The following is a 22,443-nucleotide window of genomic DNA, read 5'->3' as shown; positions in this document are numbered from 1 at the left end:
TCTCTAATGTATACAAGTAATTTTGCAGCTTTTAAGATGCTATCTCTGGGTCTTTGTTTGAAACTAAAACGGCTGTATCATCGGCAAAATTCACCACTGTGACGTCATCTGTATTAGGTATGTCAGCAGTAATGATTAGGTACAGAAAGGGACGGAAGACTTTTCCCTGAGGAACTCCGGATTGGATTGAGTGATAGGTTGAGAAATCATTATTGAGTTTTACTTTGAACGAACGTTCTTTAATATAGGACTTCAGGATAAAATACATATCGTTAGGTAGTAAAGATTTCAATTCATATAGCAAACCATTGTGTCAGATTTTATCACTTTATCAAAAGCCTGATTTTCCTAATTTTTCTGTTATATGACACTGTTGGATTGTTGAATATTTTTAACGGAAAGCAAACTGATGTTCGGGTATTATGTTCTCGAGTGGTACAGTTTCGCTTATTCTATTTAGAAGAAATGTTTCAAATATCTTGGACATCAAGGGTAATTCGCTTATCGGACGATAGGAAGAAGGTTGTGTAGGCAATTTACCTGGTTTTCCAATCATAATATGAGGATATTTTCACTGGATTGGAAAATGGCTTAACTGCAGTATTCTATTGTAGGTAATAGTAAGCATGAGAACTGCTTTCCTGAGTAAAAGTTTTAGGATTCTCCCATCAATTAAATCGTCTCCTGGAGATTTGTGAGAGTTAGTACTTATTATTATTCTGCGAACCTCGAATGAGGAGAATGCTTTTACTGGACATGATAGTTAGACATATAGATATTTGCTAACTACATTATCATTTATGGTTTGACCTAAATTTGAAGTACACATATTTTCTAAATATTCTGCAAATACATTAGCTTTTTCATTGTCAGTTTGCGCCCAACTTCTATCAGGTTTCCTTATTGGAGGAATTTGTAGTGACGGTTTCATGAATTTTTTAGTTACTCTCCAAATAGTAGTGTGGTCATCTGGAGAGATATTGTTAATATAAAAATTGAAGGTGCTATTACTAGCTTGATTTAGCGCTGACGTCAGCTGATGTCTTATCAAGTGGATTTCGGGACCTTTACGGTCCCGAAACATATCAATCAAATTCCCTTCGGGAATTTGATTGATATGTAATGGCACATTTTTGTCTTCAGGAATACCCTTTTTACTTATAGGAGTAAATTCCTGTACAGAAGCAGCGTTCTGTATTACAGCCGTTAGCTTTGTACTGGAAATTCCAGCTCATCGGAGTATTTTATTCTAACGTTATATTCTGGTTAATGGTATTTTCAAATTGTTCCCAGTTTGTTTTTTTTTTTGTTAGATAGTCTTAATGGCTGTTGATTATATATTATCGTCGTGCTTAATGTTATTATTATGACGCTATAGTCCGAATTTAGGTCAAAATAGGCTCTATTTTTGAATGCGTGATAGGTAAACCTTTAAATATTGCAAAATCTAAAAGATCCGGAATTGTGTTGTTATCTTCTGGCCAGTATATTGATAGTCCTGTGTATAAGAAGAATGAATTGTTTTTCTGTAATGATCGTTACAGTAATTGTAGTTCTAAACGTGTAAGTTCCAAGTTTTTCAAAGCGTCTTTTAATAAGATCATATCGATCGAATATTTCTCTGCCTATATTACTTTTGCCAGTAAACAAGTTTAAGAACATTAAATTTCGATTATTAAAATCATGCCTATTCTTTATTGATCCGAGTATTTGTTTTTTTCTGTTATGAAGGCACTTATCATATATTATCATTAATCGGTAAATGAACAAAAATTTTTTCGTCAACAGAACTTTTCCTCTTCATCTTTTTAATTCAAGAAATTTACTATGTTAATTTTATACAGTTTTTATGATCTAGTCCTGTAGTTAAGATATGTATATACGTGAGCTGTCTTTAATTCAACTCTAAACATCTACCTGCAAAGATTAGCGTATATACAATGTATAAATCATAAAATTTGCCGTGTCATCCCCAGGGACCACGAATAAAACAATGCCTTTTCAAACAACGAATTACTCCTTCGAGAGCTTTTATGTATTTTACAAAAAGGATCTTGAGGTTTTCCTCAAGAGAAAAATAAAAAAGCTCGGGTCATTTTTTAAACGTTGACCAGAATTACAATTGGAAGACAAAGCACGAACGCAAGTTCTTTAGAAATTCTTTTATATGTTCCAAAAATTTCTACCTGAGTTAAGTATACAAAAAATGTTTAATAATGCTCTGAATATTACGAATGTTTCATACAGAAATGTAAGATTTGTTCGGAAATAAAATATCCTAATTTTATAATCTCCAATAGAAATAACTAACCATTTGTTAGGCCTCAAACAAAGGAGCAAACTGCTACGATGATTTACGAAAGACTTTACAATACAACAGGTAAGTTGATAAAGGTTGCATTTAAACACCAACATCATTCAATACTGCTTTCGTAAAAATTGGAGATAACTGCACCGACGAAATTTTGTCCCCAACATTGTTCAGTGTTTACTCGGACCAGTTAAAAGGCACTTGAGAGATAGCCATATGGAATAAAAATCCACAGGGAATTACTTAATATTATTGAATATGCGGACGATACAGTAATTCTGTCAGAAAATATTGAAGGTCTCCCAATTCAACTTGATCGTATAGTAGAAGGGGAAATAGCGATGTTTAGCGAAAATTGTTACGATGTTTTTTTATTGTGGCTAGAGTTTTCGAGAATATGCACAATCGCTGAATAAATTTCCTTGAATTTTATAATGGCTTCATGTTTGAATCCACCGGATTTCGCACATAGCAAGCAGGCTTTTTTTATGATTAGCCGGTAACAGACTTTGATTTTTTTCTTTCAGAACGGCAGTACGTTGAGCCGAATGTCTAAAGCAGAAAACAACAGATTGTACGATCATATTTTAATTTCGCAGATCTCCTTGAGAACATGTGTCACCAATAGCAAGGTTAACATAAATTTCGCGAGGACATTCTTGACAAATATACGCTTGGACACCGTGCAAATACCCACTCATAGCTACAACTCCTTCGTAATTTTGACCAACCACATAAGAATATTTAAGTCCATGTTTTTTCAGAGCTCTAATTATGAGTTTTGCAAGACTGAATCCTATCAATATTTGGCGTAGAAACAAAGATCATAACAAAAACAAAACGATAAACTTTATTATTAGTTTTGATAGAAAACCCATCTGCAAGAATTGTATGTAGGTAATGAGATTCAACCACGAGTTGTATAAATGTTACAAACAACCCTCTATGGAAAATTATGCAAAAATACAAAGATTGCGCTGACCGGGTCACCTTATGGAAATCGATAATAACAGAACACCTAGTAGAACGCTTAGTGTAACTATGGTGGGACATCGGCCAGTAGGAAGACCAAGGAAGAGGTGGATAGACGATGTGAAAAGCGATACTTAAGGAATATTGAGGATGGATAACTGGAGCAGCTAAGGAAAGGGATGCTAGGTAGCGGATGCTAGAGGAGACTATCGCCCAAATTTCGTCAGATAGCCATTAAAGAGAAAGAGGGAGGGAGAGAAAGAAAGGGGGAAAGATAGAAAGAGAAAGAAAGAGAGAGGGAAAGAGAGAAGACTGGACCCTGTCACGTCCTAATTTGAAATATACTTTTGGAACATCTTAACTTTATGTTATTTCATCAATCAGCCAATCCCGTCCACTGCTGGACATAGGCCTCCCTCAGTTCTTTCCAGTGTTCTCTACACTGGGCCGCTTGTAGCCAGTTTCCCGCTACTCTTTTTATGTCGTCGGTCCATCTAGTCGGTGGTCGTCCTCGGCTTCTTTTATAATTTCTGGGCCTCCATTCCATAATTCGTCTTGTCCATCGTCCATCTTGTGTTCTGGCTAAGTGTCCTGCCCAGTTCCACTTAAGTCTCGTGATTCTTTCGATGACGTCTTGAACTCCTGATCTTTGCCTGATTTGTCGGTTTGTTATGTGGTCTCGGAGGCTCACATTCAGCATTGCAGCATTGTTATTTAACATCTTTAAAATAAATCAAAATATCGCATAAGTACAGAGAGACTCAATATGCGCAATGTCGGTAATCTCACCAGCATTCTTCTAGAAATTTACTAAACGTTTAGAGATATCACGAAAGTAGAAATAAGAAGATTTATGTTGACAAAACCAAAATCCAGATTTTTGCTTTAATCTGTACTTTCTAAGAATTGCAAGGCAAAACAGACGTTTCTTGTACTCATAAAGAGTATATCGAAATAAAAGGAGAGACAGTTAAGATCTGATTTTACGTATAGTGCCTCTGTATATTCGCTTATACATAGTTCATTCTAAAAGGAATCATCAGAGCGACTATTTACAGAAATTCTGAACGTGAAAACAATATTTCCTGTCTTTCTTTTATTTTGATATACTCTTTATGAGTACAAGAAACCAATTCACCAAGGATTTTTGCTTACTTGAGGAGATATATTGTGGAATGCAATTTTAGATTCCCTATTTCTCTCTTTACATCTTTAGCAACGTATGTTTTGCTTGCAATTCTTAAAAGGCACAGGTTAAAGCAAAAATCTGGATTTTAGTTTTGTCCTTTTCCCCATTCCTTTTACGATAGGGACTACTTTCTTTCGGATTTCATGTTGCTGTCTCTTTCTTTCGGAGGACAACTGCATCATCATCATCAGGGCTTTTCATTCCGGGTGGAATGTTTGTCGCTCTTAGTTAGAGCTCTCTGATTCGCTTATTGCGGTAAATCACTCCGCATTCCACTTGTATGTTGTCAAAGTTTGTTGTAGGACTTGGCTTTCGTTACAATTTTCTTCCACTCATTTCGATATGTGCATAGTTCCCTCCAGTTTCTCACTTCTAGAATTTTGATATCTCTAATGACCTGATCCTCCCATCTCTCTCTGGGTCTTCCCCCTGGTCTTTCAGTTGCTGGTTTCCATCTGGTGATCTTCTTAATCAGTAGGTCGTTTTTTCTTCTTCCTGTGTGTCCCAGACATCTCAGCCTCTTAGTTCATGGTTCATTCTTCTTCCCATTTCTCTGTTGTCCATTCTTATCGGGCCCATAATCCGTCTGAGGATTTTCCTTTCGAAAATTCTCAATTTCTCTTCATCTTTTTCCGTAAGGCACATTGTGTCAGCTGAGTACGTAACTACTGGTTTGATTGCAACTCTGTATATTTTCAGTTTTGTATTTCTGGATAAGTTCTTGTCCTTCATAAGCCTATGATATCTCCAGTATGTTTTTTGCCTGCTAGTATTCGTTCCGTTACTTCTTTACTTCTCTTGTTTTGGGCATTCACTATTACTACCAAATATTTAAATTGTTAGACTCTTTCAAAAGTGTAGTTTTCTATTTTGGTTTCTCTCATCCTGTTATCTTCTCTTCTAGAGTAAAGTAGATATTTTGTTTTTCCTTCGTTAATTTCTAGACCTCTTTTTCGTGTTTCTTTTGCCAGGATTTTTACTGCTTTTTTTAATCTTTCCTTGTCTCTTCCCATAAGAACTAAATCATCTGTATATGCAACTATTTGTGTTAAGGAGTGGGCTATAGTTCCTTTAATTTTACTGGCCTTGACTGTTCCTTCTACTGCTATGTTGAATAATGTGGTTGACAGGGAATCGCCTTGTCACACTCCTGTTTGCAATTGATTTTGTGCTACCTTCTTCTGTTGTTACTTTAGCTCGAGCTCCATCCATGGTCATTTTTGTTAATCTGATTAATTTTGCTGATATGTCTTGATTTTTCATTTCAATAAATAATTTATTTCTTCCAATACAGTCAAAGGCTTGTCTGAAGTCTACGAAGAGGATGTGGAGTTCTATGTTGTGTTCGTGGCATTTTTCGATTGTTTGTGTATCTATGTGGATCGCATATGTAGTGGATCTGCCTTTTCTGAATCCTTGCTGGTAGTCCCCAATTTTTTTCTCTGTGAATTGAGTGAGTTTTTGCTTGATGAGGCCTGTTAGAATTTTATATGTTGTACTCAGACAACTGCATATCGAATAAAAAAGCCTGTTAGGCCTTTTTATTTTATGAATGTTAATAACATTTTATGGGGTGGGGAGGTAGGGAAGGGTGGTTTGAAACCCAAAACCCCCTGGATATGCCAGTGAAGTCCACTTTTACATAAAGTTTATCAGTTTCTTCTGTATCTGTACGAAAATCATTTACTTGTCGATTGTACATATATTTCATAATTTTTACATAATCAGCAGGGATTTTTTGTTTATTCAACAAACAAAAAAAAAGTCAAAACAAAATACCTATTGTCATTGATATTGTAGAGAGTAAATTATGCTTATTTTACAATTTGTGTTAAGTCATCCAGATGTTTTCAATATTCTTTTCGATTTCGCGTGTTTTCCCTTTTCCAAATTTAATGTTTACAAATTTAAACCTTTCCAAGAGACGAGCTGGATATTTTTAAATAAATTGCCTGTTACATTTGCTAGATAAATCCACTTACTGAATACCGGTTACTTCCTTTTTATCCGCTGGCTCGCATTTAGTTTAAAAGTCACGTTTTGTTTATAGGAGACATAATGGCCTCACGTTCGAAACGTTGGCACTTATATTGGTTGACTCTGAAAAACATTATCCGTTCACTTGAATTGCGACGTTCCATAAAATGAATCTTGAAATAGGCAAACAATCTTTTCTCCAAAACGAGAGTTACACTAAAATATCATTTTTGTAACAGACAAGATTTGCTAAGAATTACTTTTTTATCCTTTTGCATTTTATGTAGATATTAGGTACACAATCCAAATCAAGTAAAAAATAAATAGAAACAATACATTAGGGGAATATTTAGTAACCTTCGAGCAAACATAATTTTGCTAAAATTCTGATTTCTAGCTTAAAATGTAAAATTTCAATATACTTTAAGCACACCCTGACGTATAAGCTATTTGTGTGATTTCAAGAATACTTATACTTTTACGATCAATTGGAAAATCAGAATAAACGTTCCTCTTCTTGTGGTTTCGCCTCCTATCGGAGAAAGGTTATCATAGCTATCCGAACTTTATTTGCAGCTGCTCTGAAGAGGTCTTCTTCTTCTTTAGGTACCGTCTCCGTATTCAGACGTTAGCCATCATCATGTTTACAATTTCCTGAAACCGTTCTCTATCGGCTGCCACGCGGGCTTTTTATACTGTGTTACTTGTTGTTGTGGTACTACTAGTGTAGTAAGCAGCTGCTCATATTGCTTGCTGATTATAGACTACCTAAACACTGACGTCACAATCGGCGGGGCTTAGAAAAACTTTCCAAACATTTCTAATTCCTGTGCATCTGTCCCATACGACTGGGACAAATTGGAACATTCATTCTGTGCGATTGGTATTATTTGTTGTTCAAGTATTTGTGAGATATTTACTCTCAGTATTCATGCTTTAAGGTTATGTAATTGTTTGATTAAACCTTTAATTCCTTTTTTACTGTATTTTAAGGTATTTTGTTGTTGTTTAATCAGGGTTATTTCAAAATTAATCAATAAATCATTGAATTTATTTATGAAGTTAAAAAATATTCATATTAATGTTTTATTCTTTTTTAAGTGCCAGTGATTTCATCCCGTAAAAGACGGGACGAGAAAGAAGAAGAGAAAGATATTTGTTATCTCATAGTTTAAGTAGTTAATAATAGTTTTGTTGTCATTACTAAAAAATTCAGTAATACTGAATATCTTCAACACATGTTTTCTAGCCATTATATGCGAAGTTCTAAAAAAAACTAAATAACTATTACAACATTCAAAAAACCTTTTTTTTTTAACACTCACTGTGGCAATTTGATAGAAGAGTTTACAGAGAATGTTATATAACATCTAAAAGTCCTTATTCACTACTTAAACTACGAGAAAACAAATATTTTTAGTCTTTTACACGATAAAATCACTGGCACCTAAAAAGAATAAAACATGAATTTAAATAAGTATTTTTCAACTTCGTAAATAAATTCAATGATTTATTAATTTATATTAAAATAACCCTGATAAAAACAACAACAAGGTACCTTAAAATACAGTAAAAAAGAAATAAACTTTTAATCAAACAACAACATAACCTAAAAACTTGAAAATTGAGAGTAAATATCTTAATACTTTGATATTCTTACTTCACAAATTCACGAACAACAAATAATATCCATTCATAGTAATGAATGTTCATAACCAAAAGTCGTTATTTATTTTTCAAACAATAAAAAAATATATTTCCAACTTCTTGTGAGACAAATACACAGGAATTAGAAATGTTTTAGGAAGGGTTTCCTAAGCCCCGCCCTTTGTGACGCCAGACTTGACGTGGTAGTCCATTGAGTGTCTTGGTGGGCTATATATTGCATAAACTGTCAGTGAACCATGTCAGTCCTCTATGCTTGTATTGGTTGCTTGTATGTCATCTTTTGAATATTGGTTTAGTTCGTCATACTTGATTGTCGACCTAATAATAATTGCGGTTTCTCCGTGTGCTGTGCCATCTGTATGATTTGAGTAGTATCTCGTGTAGTTCGAATGTTTAAAGTAGCTTTGATGTGTAAAATGGGTTTCAGAAACAAGCATTATATCTATATTATGGTTTATATTGAAGGCTTAAACTTCTGTTGCATGTTCTACTAGCCCGTTGGCATTCTATACAGCTATTTTAGCAACTTAATCATTTTGTTAATGTTTCCACGACGCATTGGATAGATGAATTGCTCTTTAATATGAGAAACCATTTGCAAACTTCTATATGGTTTAGTTCTTTGTTGCAGAAGATTTTAAAGAATTTTATTTTTTTGGTAAATTTAGATTGGAAATTTCTTATGCAAAATCTATTAAATCGATTTTAATCAAATTTGATATACTATTTGAATATATTATAAAGATTTTTTAGGAGAATTACAAATATTATAAGTGCAATGTAAGTGATTCAAACACATTTAATAAGATCATACTTGTTATCTCCTCCTCCTGTTAACCTTCTGAAGTTATAAGCAAGAAAAATAAAAACAAGATGTTTGTAATCATTTTTGAATATTTTAATTTTTTTATTAATATTCCCGACCTATTTAGGAAGGAAGATAAGTCAATTAATATTATTGAAGGTATCACACTTTTTTTCTACAAAAATCAGAATGCCACCTCTCACGTCCACCTTAAAACAGATCCGCCTTGGTCTTCGGTACCAAGTTTTTATAACTTTGATTTTTAAATAATATGAAATTAATCTAGTCATTTCATTTATTTATGTAATTGTAATTATTGGTCTGTTGTTATTTTATTTTTAAATTTCTGAACGATCGATGATAATTAGACATGGATAAAGTTTTATCTATGTAGTTTGGATGTTGTTTATAAGAAATACTTTTTGATTAACTTGAGATTTTAAATTTTAATGTTTTTTAATTGAGTATTAATGTACTAATATGTAACAATAAATATTGTTTAATTTATTAATGTGTGATTTTCTATTTACACTTTTTTTATTGTTTTGTATGTGGCGTCATTTACAGACATAAACGTTTGTGTTTATTTTTATCTCGCTGTTAAATTATAGATTCTAAGAGATTAAATTTGTGATTGAAATTAATTGAGTGCTCTACTATATCACTTTATGTGAAAAGATTCTGATGTGCAGTGTACGAGACTGACAACTATAGTATCAGTAATAACACAAACTGTGGATATTCCCACACGATTTTTATTATCTTCGTTGCTTTTTCTATCTTTTTTGGATCTCGGGAATGATCTTATACTTGTATCCGTTTCTACTACTTCGATCTTTTATATATTTTTTCTGTTAGTCTCCAAGTTTCTGCACGATATAACAAATTGCTCTTGATCATAACCTCACCGATATTAAATTTTATGTTTTTTTATATATCTGTTTACTACATAAAATACTAGCTGACCCGGCGAACTTCATATCGCCTTAGAATTAAATAATGTGTCGATGTTCAATAACTAAGTTTATGTATTGTACTAAATCAGGCAACCAGATACCTAGACTATTAATTGATGATCTGGAACTGGAAGGTGTGGACACCTTCGTCTACCTGGGCTCGGTGCTAACCAAACACAACAATGTCAGCCAAGAAATTAAAAGAAGAATAGTACTTGCAAAATAAGTGCTACTTTGGTTTGAGGAAACATATGGCATCAAAACTACCCATAAAAATTAAAGTTACCATATACAAAACACTAATACGGCCAGTGTTAACATACGGGTCAGACACGTGGTCACTTACACAGAATGACCAAGAATTGCTTAAACGTTTCGAGAGAAAAATTCTAAGTAAAATATATGGAGGAGTCCAAGAACAGGGTTTGTGGCGTAGGCGCTACAACTTTCAGTTATACAGAAGTTTTGGGGAACCTGACGTTGTAAAATGTATTAAATTAGCATGCTTTCGATGAATAGGATATGTAATTAGGCTTTGGATCATAACGAGCTGTAATGCCACTGATGATGATGAATGTTCAATAACTAAACATTAACAGAAAACAAAAAAAAAAATACTCAAAAGTATTAGGTATGAAAAAAGTTTGCTTTCTAATAAACAATATTTTTTTTGGACTGTTTAAATAAACAACGATGAGGGTTATCTGACGCGCGAACGCACGACTTATAATTTTCCATGCGCGAAACATGAAAACTTCAAATTGAGTCCGCAAACTTCCAACGATTGGCCTTGCGATTTAGTTATAAAAATAACATTTTATAATTTTTATTTGGCGTTTCTATTTCAATTTCAAAAAAGATTATTTTAAATTAGTAAAATGTTATGATCTTTCTTATCTAAGCATTTTAAACATCTTCTCTTTTATATTTTTCCTTGATAATCGTTGCCTCTTATTTGCTAAATTTTGAGGTATGAGTCCAGGTAATTCCAATAAATTCAAACACTCTATAGTTTATAACTGTTTTACCTGATTTCAACGAACATTGCTTTCCTGGAAGAAAATTCTATAGTATCGCACTAAGATCATCGACACCTATACTTTTTGCCGCCAATGTTGGTCGTTCACTCAGCCAATTATGGTTATTAAAATGTTGCGCTATGTTGGAAAAACAGTCTGAATAAGCTTCTCTTTAGAGTTTGAAGTAACAGAAATATCTAGGTAATGTGGTGAATCCTGTAGATGTGTCAATAGCGACTTTATCCTTTCCAATGTTAACAACTATTCTAAAAACAGAATTGCGCTTTGACCTTGTTGCAAAACACTTGCATGTAAGTTGTCAATTGAAGCGCATTGATTGGGAATAATTAGAAGAGTCTGACGAAAATAACCTGACAATAGAATCATGGCTTAAACAAAAATGTTTTGTTTGTCACGAATATCTTTTAAAGTTCTGTGCAGTGCCCCCAATGACCTCTTGTGGGGCATCGTATATTCCTCCTAAACATTTAGTTTGCCAACCTGTAAAATCTTCGCCATTGCTCTGTTTTGGCTATGTTGCAAGCTGGTGTCTCATTGATTTGCATGTTAAATGGTAATTTCATGGCAAAATGTGCAGTTCGTCAGATTTATAATAAAGTTGCAGCTATTTGAGGTAAAGCCAACGCTAGGACTAGTTCATTTTGTGATCTGATCTTCGCCAGTAACAACAATGAAATTATTAATGTTTTTTTGGTCCCTCCCGGAGGATCAAGGAGGTAAATTCTATGAGATCCAATGTTCATAGCTTCTATCGTGATGTTGTCTCATATTTTGTTGTTGACTATCTATTTAAAGTGATGTTTAAGCTTCTCTTGTTTTCTTTGTCTTTCTTGTAGCATTAATCAAGTAGTGACAAGGTTGAAAAAGCAAGACCTAACAATTGTCATGGGTGACTTCAACTCCAAAGTTGGGGCCAGCAAAATATAATCTGCAGTTGGACCATTTGGACTAGTAAACCGGAATGATCGGGGAAATATATTGGAGCTTTTTGCCGAAGCAAATCAATTATTAATATTGAACACTTGGTTTAAGCTACATCCACGAAAATTGTACACCTGGAAATCTCCACAGGATTCTGTGGGAAGGATTGTAAGAAATCAGATTAATTACATGCTAGTAAATAAGAGGTATGGGAACAGCTGTACATCTACCAAAACATACCCGGGGGCAGACATAATTTCTGATCATGTACCAGTTGTAGGTAATTTCAAAGTCAGAATGAAGAAGGTTCCAAGTAAGTCGATGAAGAAGTATAATGTTAGAAAACTGAAAGATCCCAATGTTCGACTAAGGGTAAGTGAAAACCTCATTACAAAGGTGATAAAATGCAGAAATGAAGGAACTATAGAGGAAAGTCTGACCATTATGATACAAAAAACAGTGAGAGAAATAAAAGAACAACACCTGAAGAAAGATACAGAGAAACGGAAATCGTGGATGACCGATGAAATACTTGAACTTATAAATCAGAGAAAAAAACAAAGAAAAGCTCCAAGCATATAAGAAAATACATACCATCGTCAGATCGTCAGAAGAAGGTTACAAGTAAGTCGATGAAGAAGTATGATGATAGAAAACTGAAAGATTCCAATGTTTGACTGAAGGTGAGTGAAAACCTTAATACAAAGGTGCTAAAATGCAGAAATGCAGGAACTATAGAGGAAAGTCTGACCATCATACAAGAAGCTAATGGCTCATTAGGCTTGTGGTCCTATTTTAAAAGTCATTCACAAAAGAATTTACCGGAAATGCGAGGAATAAATTGCGCTCAATCAGTTTGGATTTGTGAATGCCGTTGGTACGAGGGAACTTTATTTAGCGTGTAGCAGGTATTGTTTCAGAAATGTAGAGATATCAGCTGTGATGTCAGGCATGAACAAATGATGGAAGTGCTGAAGAGAGGCTCTAAAAGGTATTGATGAAGGTATCTCAATAAATGGAGTTAAGCACAATAACCTGCGTTATGCAGATGATACAATAGTGTTTTACAATACTATCATAGCTACTGCTCATCAGCAAGGAAAACATAACTGGACCAAATTTGTATGTGAACCAAATGAGAATTAAACGTGTCTCACAGCACAACTACTTGGGAACTATTGATTAGTCGTGGGACAATACTCAAGAAATTAAATGACAAATAGGAAAGGCAAAAAGTTCTTTTTTGACTACAAGCTCTGTGTTAAAGAGCTATGACCTTACCCTAGAAACAAAAACAAGGCTCCTTAAATGTTACGTGTACTCAGTGTTTCTGTACGGAGAAGAAACGTGAACATTGAAGGCGAAAACACTATCAAAACTTCAGGCTTTTGAGCTATGATTATACAGAAGGATCCTGAAGATACCATGGACAAAAAAAGTCACCAATGAAGAAGCAATATGGAGGATGAACACAACCGCGGATTTGGCCAACATCGTAAAGGGCCGTAAGTTGCAGTACTTGGGATATACAATGAGAAATTAAGGCAGATATGAGCTACTCCAATGCATTTTGCAAGGTAAAATTGAAGAAAAAAGGACTCCAGGATGAAGAAGAATATCCTGGCTTGCTAACCTAAGAGCATGGTATAGAAAGTTCTGAACACGGCTATTGCGTAAAGCAACCAACAAAGTCATTATAGCCAGAATGATCGCCAACGTTCGGAATGGACAGGCACACTAAGAAAAAGACATTTCTGTCTACTAAATGGATTTTTAATTATCTTTAGTTTTATAATTTAATATACGTTGCAAAATCTATTATTAATTGGGATATAATCTATTTGATCACGTATAAGACTACCATAGTCATCTCTCGGTGATATCCTCGTTTAGAGTGGTATTTTTGTTTTTTTTTTAACCATTTGTTGGTTTTAACAAAGTTTTCCTCTTGGCGAAATTATAGCAGTCTATTTCTTCTTTCATTTCTTTCCTCTAGACCGAACCCTCCAGTAATTCTGGAAGTTATAATATCTTCTCCTACTTTAGCATTGAATCTCTCTTTATGAAACAAATTTATGTTTTTTTTGCTATATTCAGTGCTCGTTTTAATTCATAGTAAAAGCCATTAATTTCATTATATGCACGCTCATTCGTAGGAACATATACTTGTTTTGTACAATTTATGGTAATTACAAAAGCCCAACAGCGCCAAGAAAACATAACAATACATGGAGAATAAATTAAAAAAGTTGATATAAATATCTGGGGACAACAATTAACGAAAATAATGAGTATACACAAGAGATTAAGGCAAGAATAGGACAGGCAAAAAATTCTTTCAACAAACTGAAAAAAGTACTCTGCAGCAAGGACATTTCAATTTCTTTAAAGATAAGACTTCTGAGATGCTACGTGTTCTCCGTATTATTTTATTGGTTGGAGGCTTGGAGTTTAAAGAAAGATGTTTCGGATAGATCCTTCGAGTTATGGGTCTACAGAAGGATATTAAGAATAAGTTGGGTGGATAGAGTCACGAATGTCGAGGTGTTGAGAAGAATGGGAAAAGATAAAGAGGTTTTAAATACAATTAAAGTCAAAAAACTGCAATATTTGGGACATGTCATAAGGGGCGAGTGTTATAACTTTTTGCAATTAATAATGCAAGAAAGAATACAGGGTAGAAGGAGTCGCGGAAGAAGACGCATCTCCTGGTTAAACAATTTGAGAGCTTGGTTTAACTGCACTTCTGCTGACCTCTTTAGAGCAGTGGTATCGAAACTGCGAATTGCCATGATGGTTGCCAACCTTCTTAGAGGAGATGGCACACGAAGAAGAAGAGGATACTTGTATTAAGTTTGTATTAATACTAATTTTAATAGTTATCATTATTATTCGGTTTGGATATACCAGGTTTCCATGTCGTTGTTCGATAATTACCTTCATTTTCATAAACCTTATCAGCTCTCCCAGAATAATAAGTAATATAAACTCCGTTTTTGATAGATTCCGATACGATCCATCTAGATTCGCTAATTCAAAGAACTTCTAGGCCTAGACCATTTATTTTTAGCAGCACATTGTTGTGCTTTCCTGAATGATAAAAAGTTTAAACATTCCACCTAGCAATAATGTCTAAATAGTGATCTATTTTTATTTTTAGTTTTCCTTCCGGTTATTTTTAGCACCTCTGTCCCGTTGGAGAGATGCTAGAGACTAGGGTCCGTAGTATAATTTGTATTTGTCATGGAGATTTCTTGGGAGATTTAGAGTGGTACTTTTCCATTGTTTTCTACACCGCAGTATTACATCCGGTTAAATCGTTATCTGGCTGCCGTCTGTAAATTTCTGGTACCAATCTTATGGAAGAGATGATTCTCCACAACTCAGTACCAGTAATGACAGCTACTGCTCTATGTCATGTCAAATTGGGATGTGGTAAAGGAAAATTAGAAATTGATGAGCTGGTCTACGATCGATTTCTATACGCCGACCTTGGTACTGAAAACGCTACTTGCTATTTTCAGGAATGTTTATCGCCTTTCCAGGCCAAATCCGTAATGCTTTATGCCAACATGGTTACCACGTGAAGGATGAGTTCTCCAGCAAGTATTGACTATTGAGAAGTTAAGGCTCTACTTGAAAGAGCTATATGCACATCAAGTAGCCCTGAAAATTTGTAAGGGGCCAGTGTTCAGTAAACCCGGTACAAAGCTACTACCTCTCCAAACTCCCTTTCTCCCAAAAAGTTTTTTCTGTAATGTAAATTTTTTGAATATAAGTTTTTTCTTTACTAATGGGATTTTTTTATCCCGTTATTTAACACCAATTAGGCATGTGACCCATGTCATTTCTAAGGATACAAAGACACGCATTAATGTAAAAAAAATTCAATAGCTTTGTTAGGTCACCTATCTCAACAATATCATTAAAGTTATTTTAAACTATTTTATCTCTCTACAATGAAATCAGTAACTAAAGGGTTAATAGGTTTAAAATAAGGTCTGAAACAAATAAATAATACCCGATATACTTTTTAAATAGCAATTTATAATCCATTCTACACTTAAGATATTGTCTTAATTGATACTAAATTTATTTTATTTAAAAAAAGTACTATTGTATGAAAATCAGTAGGTAATTAAAATAAAGTATTCCTCTATCTGTTTTAAATTTTAGATAACATCAACCAAATAAAAACTGTTCGTGATTAAAAATAGCCGGGCATGGCATCCCATATTTTTTTCTCTTTTGAAGCTAACGAACTTTTAGTTCTAAAAATATTGATATATTGTTTATTATTTTTAAAATTAAAAATACTTTATGACATTTTTTGTCAATCACTGAGTAAATATTATCTATATTTATTTGCAATTGACCTATTAACACAAATTACCACTATTTTCTAGACATAGATATATATTATTATCTAAACAAGGCGATTCAGATAAAACGGATTTTAGTTTACCTCTAGGTTTATGAGCAAAAAAATGAACTTGAAGAAAAAGTATTAATAAGTAGATACTGAGATAAAACTTCAGATTGTTTTCTACGTTAATAAAAAAAAGCCGACGAAGCAGACGAGATAAGCACACCCACATCTCTACAAGAAATAAACGAACTAATAAAAAATAGTTTACCAAAAAAAGCACCTGGTCTAGATAAAATCTCAAACAGAGCTTTAAAATATCTGCCAGCGAAATCAATTGTATTTTTAACAAACATCAGAAATGCGATACTCAGATACAGGCTCTTTCCAAACCGATGGAAGGAAGCCCACGTTATTATGATTCCAAAGCCAGGAAAAAACCACACGTTTCCGCAAAACTACAGGCCGATAAGCTTACTTCCAGCAGTCAGCAAAATTGTAGGAAGAGTCATACTAAGCAGGCTCCAATCAGAAACAGATAGGTTAAGAATAGTCCCAGGCTTAGTTTAGATTCCGAGCATAACACTCTAGCGAACTACAAGTACTCAGACTAACAGAGTACATAACAGCTGAATTCAACGACAACTAGTATACAGAAGCAGCCTTCGTGGACGTAAGCAAAGCCTTCGACAGGTTCTGGCATGAAAGACTGACTTACAAAATGAGAAGCTATGGATACAGCGGAGCCATGACAGGACTAATCCCATCGTACTTGGGCGGTCGGAGGTTTAGGGTCATGTCCGAGCACGGAGCTCCGAAGGCCAGAGTACTACAGGGAGCGGTCCTGTCACCTTTACTATATACAATATACATCGCCGATGTTCCAAGAACACCAGGAACACTTTTGAGTCTTAATGCAGATGACACAGCAATTGCGGCTAAACACAGAAACATTGATGAAGCTGTAAACAACTTACAGACAGCATTGGATAACATAGAAGAATGGAGTATCCAATGGAAAATAGCCATCAACTTAGAAAAAACTCAGGCAGTCATGTTTAAAAAGTGAAGAGAAATCCCAAACAAACAAGTTCAGTCTCAGTCGAAGTCTACAAATCATGTAGACCAAACCATCCAAAAAACAAACCACAGCCAGAGCAGTAATAAGAGGACTCTTATTACTGCTCTGGGTGAGATAGGTCGAAAAAGCAAATTAAGATTAAAAACGAAAATAAGACTGATTAACAGCATCATACTTACATAAGATTAACACCATATGTATTTAAACAAAAAGAGGATACAAGCAGCACATACTAACAGCCTCAGAGAAGCGGTAAATATACCCCGGTACGTTTCTGACTGAAACTGAAACAAGTAAGGGTGGCAGACATAATGAAAAAAAAGCCAGAACAAAATTTGCTGAGCTAGAGAACTATCCAAGCTCGATACTGCGAGAGATAATAAGATATAATGCGTTTCATCGATGGAAGCACAAAAGACCAAAACAGCAAATCCTGCCAACATATAAAGTCTAGAAAATCGTAGCTCTATCAACGGAAGACAACCCAGCACATAGCACTGGTAATTTTTAAAATGACTAATGATATTACTTTTAAGATGTCCATAAAATATAAGATATAGGCCAAAAATTACAAAACTACTAATAAAAAGGACAAAAAAATTAAAAAAAAAACACCAAACCCGGGCATGAGAGGCCCTCAACCTCGAGCGCCAAGTCGCCGAACTTGGCGAGCCCGGAGGGGAGACTTTCGGCCCGAGCAAGCAATTTCAGATTCGATGATAAGTCACCAGAGATAGCAGGAAAAGAGCGCCTTACGCTAACCTGCTTTGATTGGTTTAGGATATCGTGTTGGAGTTCTTGTACCCAGGACTTCCACACGACAAGCACTTTGCTGATAGTTGTGCCCCTAACGCTCATCAGAGTGCTATAGGGGAGAAAGGGATGGTCTGGAGCATTGGAGCGTGGTGGAGTGACTCCTGAGTACAAGAGTTAATCGTCCTCGCCAAAATGAATTGTAACACCCGAGTGTCGTTCTTAAGGGATGTACAAGTCTCACAGGCTGGGTTAAATTAAATTGCTTGCTTGAAATAAGAAATCTACAGTGGCCCTATTCATCGACTTTAAACAAGCTTTAAACAAGAATTAGTGAAAAATAAGTAGGAATTATCAAAGTGACACTCAGAAAAACAGATAATAGGATTAAAATAAATGAAAAAGAAACAGATAAGTTTGAAGTCAGTGAGGGGGTGCGGCAAAGGGACTCACTGCTATCACTGTTGTTCAGTCTCCTCCTTGAAATTGTCGTTAAAGAGGCCAGAATAAACAGGACATGAATTATATATCAATAAAAGCACCAATGTCCAGCATTCGCTGATGACATAGTACTAATTGACAGAAGTAAACGAGAATTCAACACGACTAGAAGCGATAGCGACAAAAACGGGAAATACATAAATAAAAAAAGACCAAATATACGGAATAGACAGAACGAGAATACATACCTACAAGGACAACACCTGACAATAATCACAGAAGGAAAAATTTATAAATTCGAATAAGTAGGAAGGTTCCAATACCTGGGAGCGATATTCAACAGGAGACCAAATATAAAAGAAGAGATCCAAGCAAAAATTATGACTGGTAATTGTTGTATTTTTGTTCCCATACGCAAACCGTATAAATATGAAAAGAAGGACAAGAATGTAGACTTGCCAGGCTAAAACACTAAGTAATCTTGAAAAGTCAGCATTAAAGAAATACTTGGAAATTATTAGGAAAAACCTACTCTTGACGTTGGTTTTTTAACTGGTCATTGTCAAGTAAGCAAACCCTTACACACACTGGGGCTAGTAGACACACCTCTATGCAGGAAGTATGAACGACAAGACGAAACTGTAGGGCATCTCCTCTGTGAATACTTGGAGTTATCGGTAATACGAGAGTACGCGTTCGGCGAGTCCACATAAGGCAGGATGGACAATGAGCTAAGCACGATAGTTCCCTGAGAGGGTGCACAACCTTCCTGCTTTACAGATATTACACACATACACACACACACACATATATATATATATATATATATATATATATATATATATATATATATATATATATATATATATACACAGGATATAGTAAAAAAAGTCAGATCTGGTCAGGTCAGAAGTGCACCAGATCATACTTTATATTTACTTGGTTTATATGCAAAAAGTTTATTATTTTAAAAATTTAATGACTAACTGTAGGTGATAATTTGGATTGGACCCCCGTAGTAAGCGGACGCAAGTAATCCAGGCCTGTGTTCAAAAATGAACAGGACAGTAAATGACTATAAACGGTTTCTTTATTTGTATATTAATTCTGAGCTGATTAACTTAATATGTATTTATCTTCAGTTATTTCTAGATACCTTGATCACATTTTATTTTTTATCTTGTTAGATTTGGTACAGATTTTTCTTTCCCTGCCTTCTAGTCTGACATGTCTGATGTTTAATTAAATGTCAATGTAATTTAACAAAGAAACGTGATTTACTGAAAATCTTATTATACATCGATCCTGAGTTTGACACTTTTAATAATATATGAGGCAGATATTTCGTTATTGTAATAATAGTAAGGGTTACCTGTGGAGATTTATCTGCCGGCGTTTGACATCTTTCTGATAAGGGAGTGTGTATCTGTACTTCCGCCAGCACATCGCGGGATCCATCTCGAGAGAGTGTCGAGTTGCTTGTCGTGAGTTGATTTCTACCGAATCCCCTCGCAATATGATCCTTCTGAAAAGATATGATATAAATTATTAAAAGTAATTACTTGATAATGTAAAAGTATGTCTTAAGTTATATTAATTGTATTAAAGCAAAACACAAACATGTGTTTAAATTGCACTAACAATGGTTTCTTGAAAAATTTTGACACTTATACAGTGATTCATTAGGAACTGTACATACTCCTACCTCGTATAAAGGCCCCATGAAAAATCACAAAATGACCATTAAAAAGTGTCTCTAACTGTTTAATAATGTACATGTAATGTGTTGTGAATTTTGACTGAAATTTCTATTCATTATAACTTTTGAATGGTAATTTCGATGTGCCTTATTTTTAGTCAAGTTACACTACTACCACCTAATCAATTGATTTATTCAAACTAGAAAAAAATCGAAAAAATTTCACCCTGTATACGGTGTTTGAAAACTCTTATAAGAATTTTATAAATTAGACAAATAGGCTATTAAAATGTCATACTAAACTTTTTCCGGTTAAAAAAAAATAGTTTTTTTGGTTCATAGAAAAAATTTCAAACTATATAATATGGTTAGATACTATTTTATTGGGAATAAGCCACAATTGAAGGTTAAAGTAAGTTTATTGGCGTTTTCATTTCCACTTCGGAAATCGTTCTCAAAATACCTACTTTAGCAAATTAAAAAAATTTTGTTTTTTGTTACTTGGTGAAAAATTCTTTTAATAATTTAATTTTATCTGACTCATTTATATTGACAATTCAGACATATATTATACATTTTAAAGTTGACGACTTTAAAATGATATTGCCTATATTGCTGAGTTGCGTTTGTGGGACGACTTTATTGTAAGATAAGTCATTCGATTACATGAAATCAACTTTACCTTGCGAATATCCATCAGAAAAAAATCACAGCATGTAATTTGTCTTTACAAAGACAACCACATGCCATAACGACAGTAAAATTCTCCTGTTAGTGATTGCATAGTAAATCATGAGGAAAAAAACCAGGAGAAAAACCTCATAATACTATCCCAATATGGAAAGTATTTAGTCTTACATTTAGTTTACTCTCAATAAACACCAAATTCTGATTTTATATGTTTGTTATTTAAAAAACATAAATGATGTATCCTCGATATGTTACTGACTTACTAATACTGGTATATTCCTTTTATTAACTTCCTCTTTTAATGTAAGTAACCAGATCCTAATAAAATCAACATTTTAACTACAATCAAAACAACAAACACATTGAGATCTATCTTGTCTAAAACCAAACCTAACAATGAACAAAAAAGAACAAAGAATTGTATTTATAAAATACCTTGTGAACGCGATCAGTTTTATTTAGGTAAAATACAATTTTGTATTAAAAATAGAGAATTTGATAGATCTTAACTATGTAAACGCGCATGGAATAATGAACATAGGGTTCAATGGAATGATTCAAGTATAGTCGCAAATTACTCGGCAGAATGAAGTAGGATGTGGTTACCCATATTATCAGATGAAGTTAATAAAAGGAAAATACCAGTATTAGTAAGTTAGTAACATATCGAGGATACATAATTTATGTTTTTTAAATAACAAACATATAAAATCAGAATTTGGTGTTTATTGAAAGTAACTTAAATGTAAGACCAAATACTTACCATCTCGGGATAATATTATGAGGATTTTCTCCTGGTTTTTCCCTCATGATTTACTATGGAATCACTAACAGTATTTCACTGTCATCATGGCATGTGGTTGTCTTTGTAAAAACAAATTACATGTTATAATTTTTTTCTGACGGATATTCTCAAGTTAGAGTTGATTTAATGTAATCGAATGAAGTATCTTACAATAAAGTCGTCCCAGGAACGCAACTCTGCAATATTGACAATACCATTTTAAAGTCGTCTACTTTAAAATGTATAGTATATGTCTGAATTATCAATATATATGAGTCAGATAAAATTAAATTATTAGAAGAATTTTTCACTATATACGGTTTTTAAGAACTATAATAAAAATTATATAAATAAGATAAATATTCAATTAAAAAGACATATTTATTTTTTCTTCACAGGATTACTTAATTTTTAAATAAAAAATCAAATTTGATTTTCAATTTGATAATTGGCCAACTGAACAACACATTTAAAAAATGTAACTTTTCTTGCAAAAATTAAATTTTTTTGAACTAACATTTTAACATTTAACAAATAATTCGGACCTAATTTTTTTCAGTTTGATTTATTTAAACTATTATTGAGTCTCCCTTGTATAACTAATCGCATCAACTGATATTTTTGATTTCTTAGTAGGTGACCAAAGTAGCTCATTTTTCTTTCCTTCATAGTGTTGAGTATTTTTTTTTTATTTTTTTTAACGTTCCCGTGTTAGTAACGTGTTTGTCTGTTTTTTAATAAATGTAGCATTTTCTTTTCACCTTGTAAATCTATTTAGTATATTTAATGT

At 33.7% G+C, this 22,443-nt stretch overlaps 1 protein-coding gene across 8 annotated transcripts in view; it reads right to left on the bottom strand.

The window, feature by feature from the left end:
* Nucleotides 1-22,443, bottom strand: part of CngA (Cyclic nucleotide-gated ion channel subunit A) — a 277,163-nt gene that overhangs the window by 236,601 nt on the left and 18,119 nt on the right. For all 8 annotated transcript variants that reach the window (XM_072529249.1, XM_072529253.1, XM_072529254.1 and 5 more), the window contains exon 3: nt 19,853-20,005. In XM_072529249.1, the coding sequence (XP_072385350.1) occupies nt 19,853-20,005 (153 nt within the window). The remainder of the gene's footprint in view (nt 1-19,852; nt 20,006-22,443) is intronic.

The sequence above is a fragment of the Diabrotica undecimpunctata genome, chromosome 4 (genome assembly GCF_040954645.1).
Source record: "Diabrotica undecimpunctata isolate CICGRU chromosome 4, icDiaUnde3, whole genome shotgun sequence".
NCBI classification, from domain to species: Eukaryota; Metazoa; Arthropoda; class Insecta; order Coleoptera; family Chrysomelidae; genus Diabrotica; species Diabrotica undecimpunctata.
Note: the sequence above shows the minus strand (reverse complement) of the source record. Positions and strands in the feature narration are given on the sequence as shown.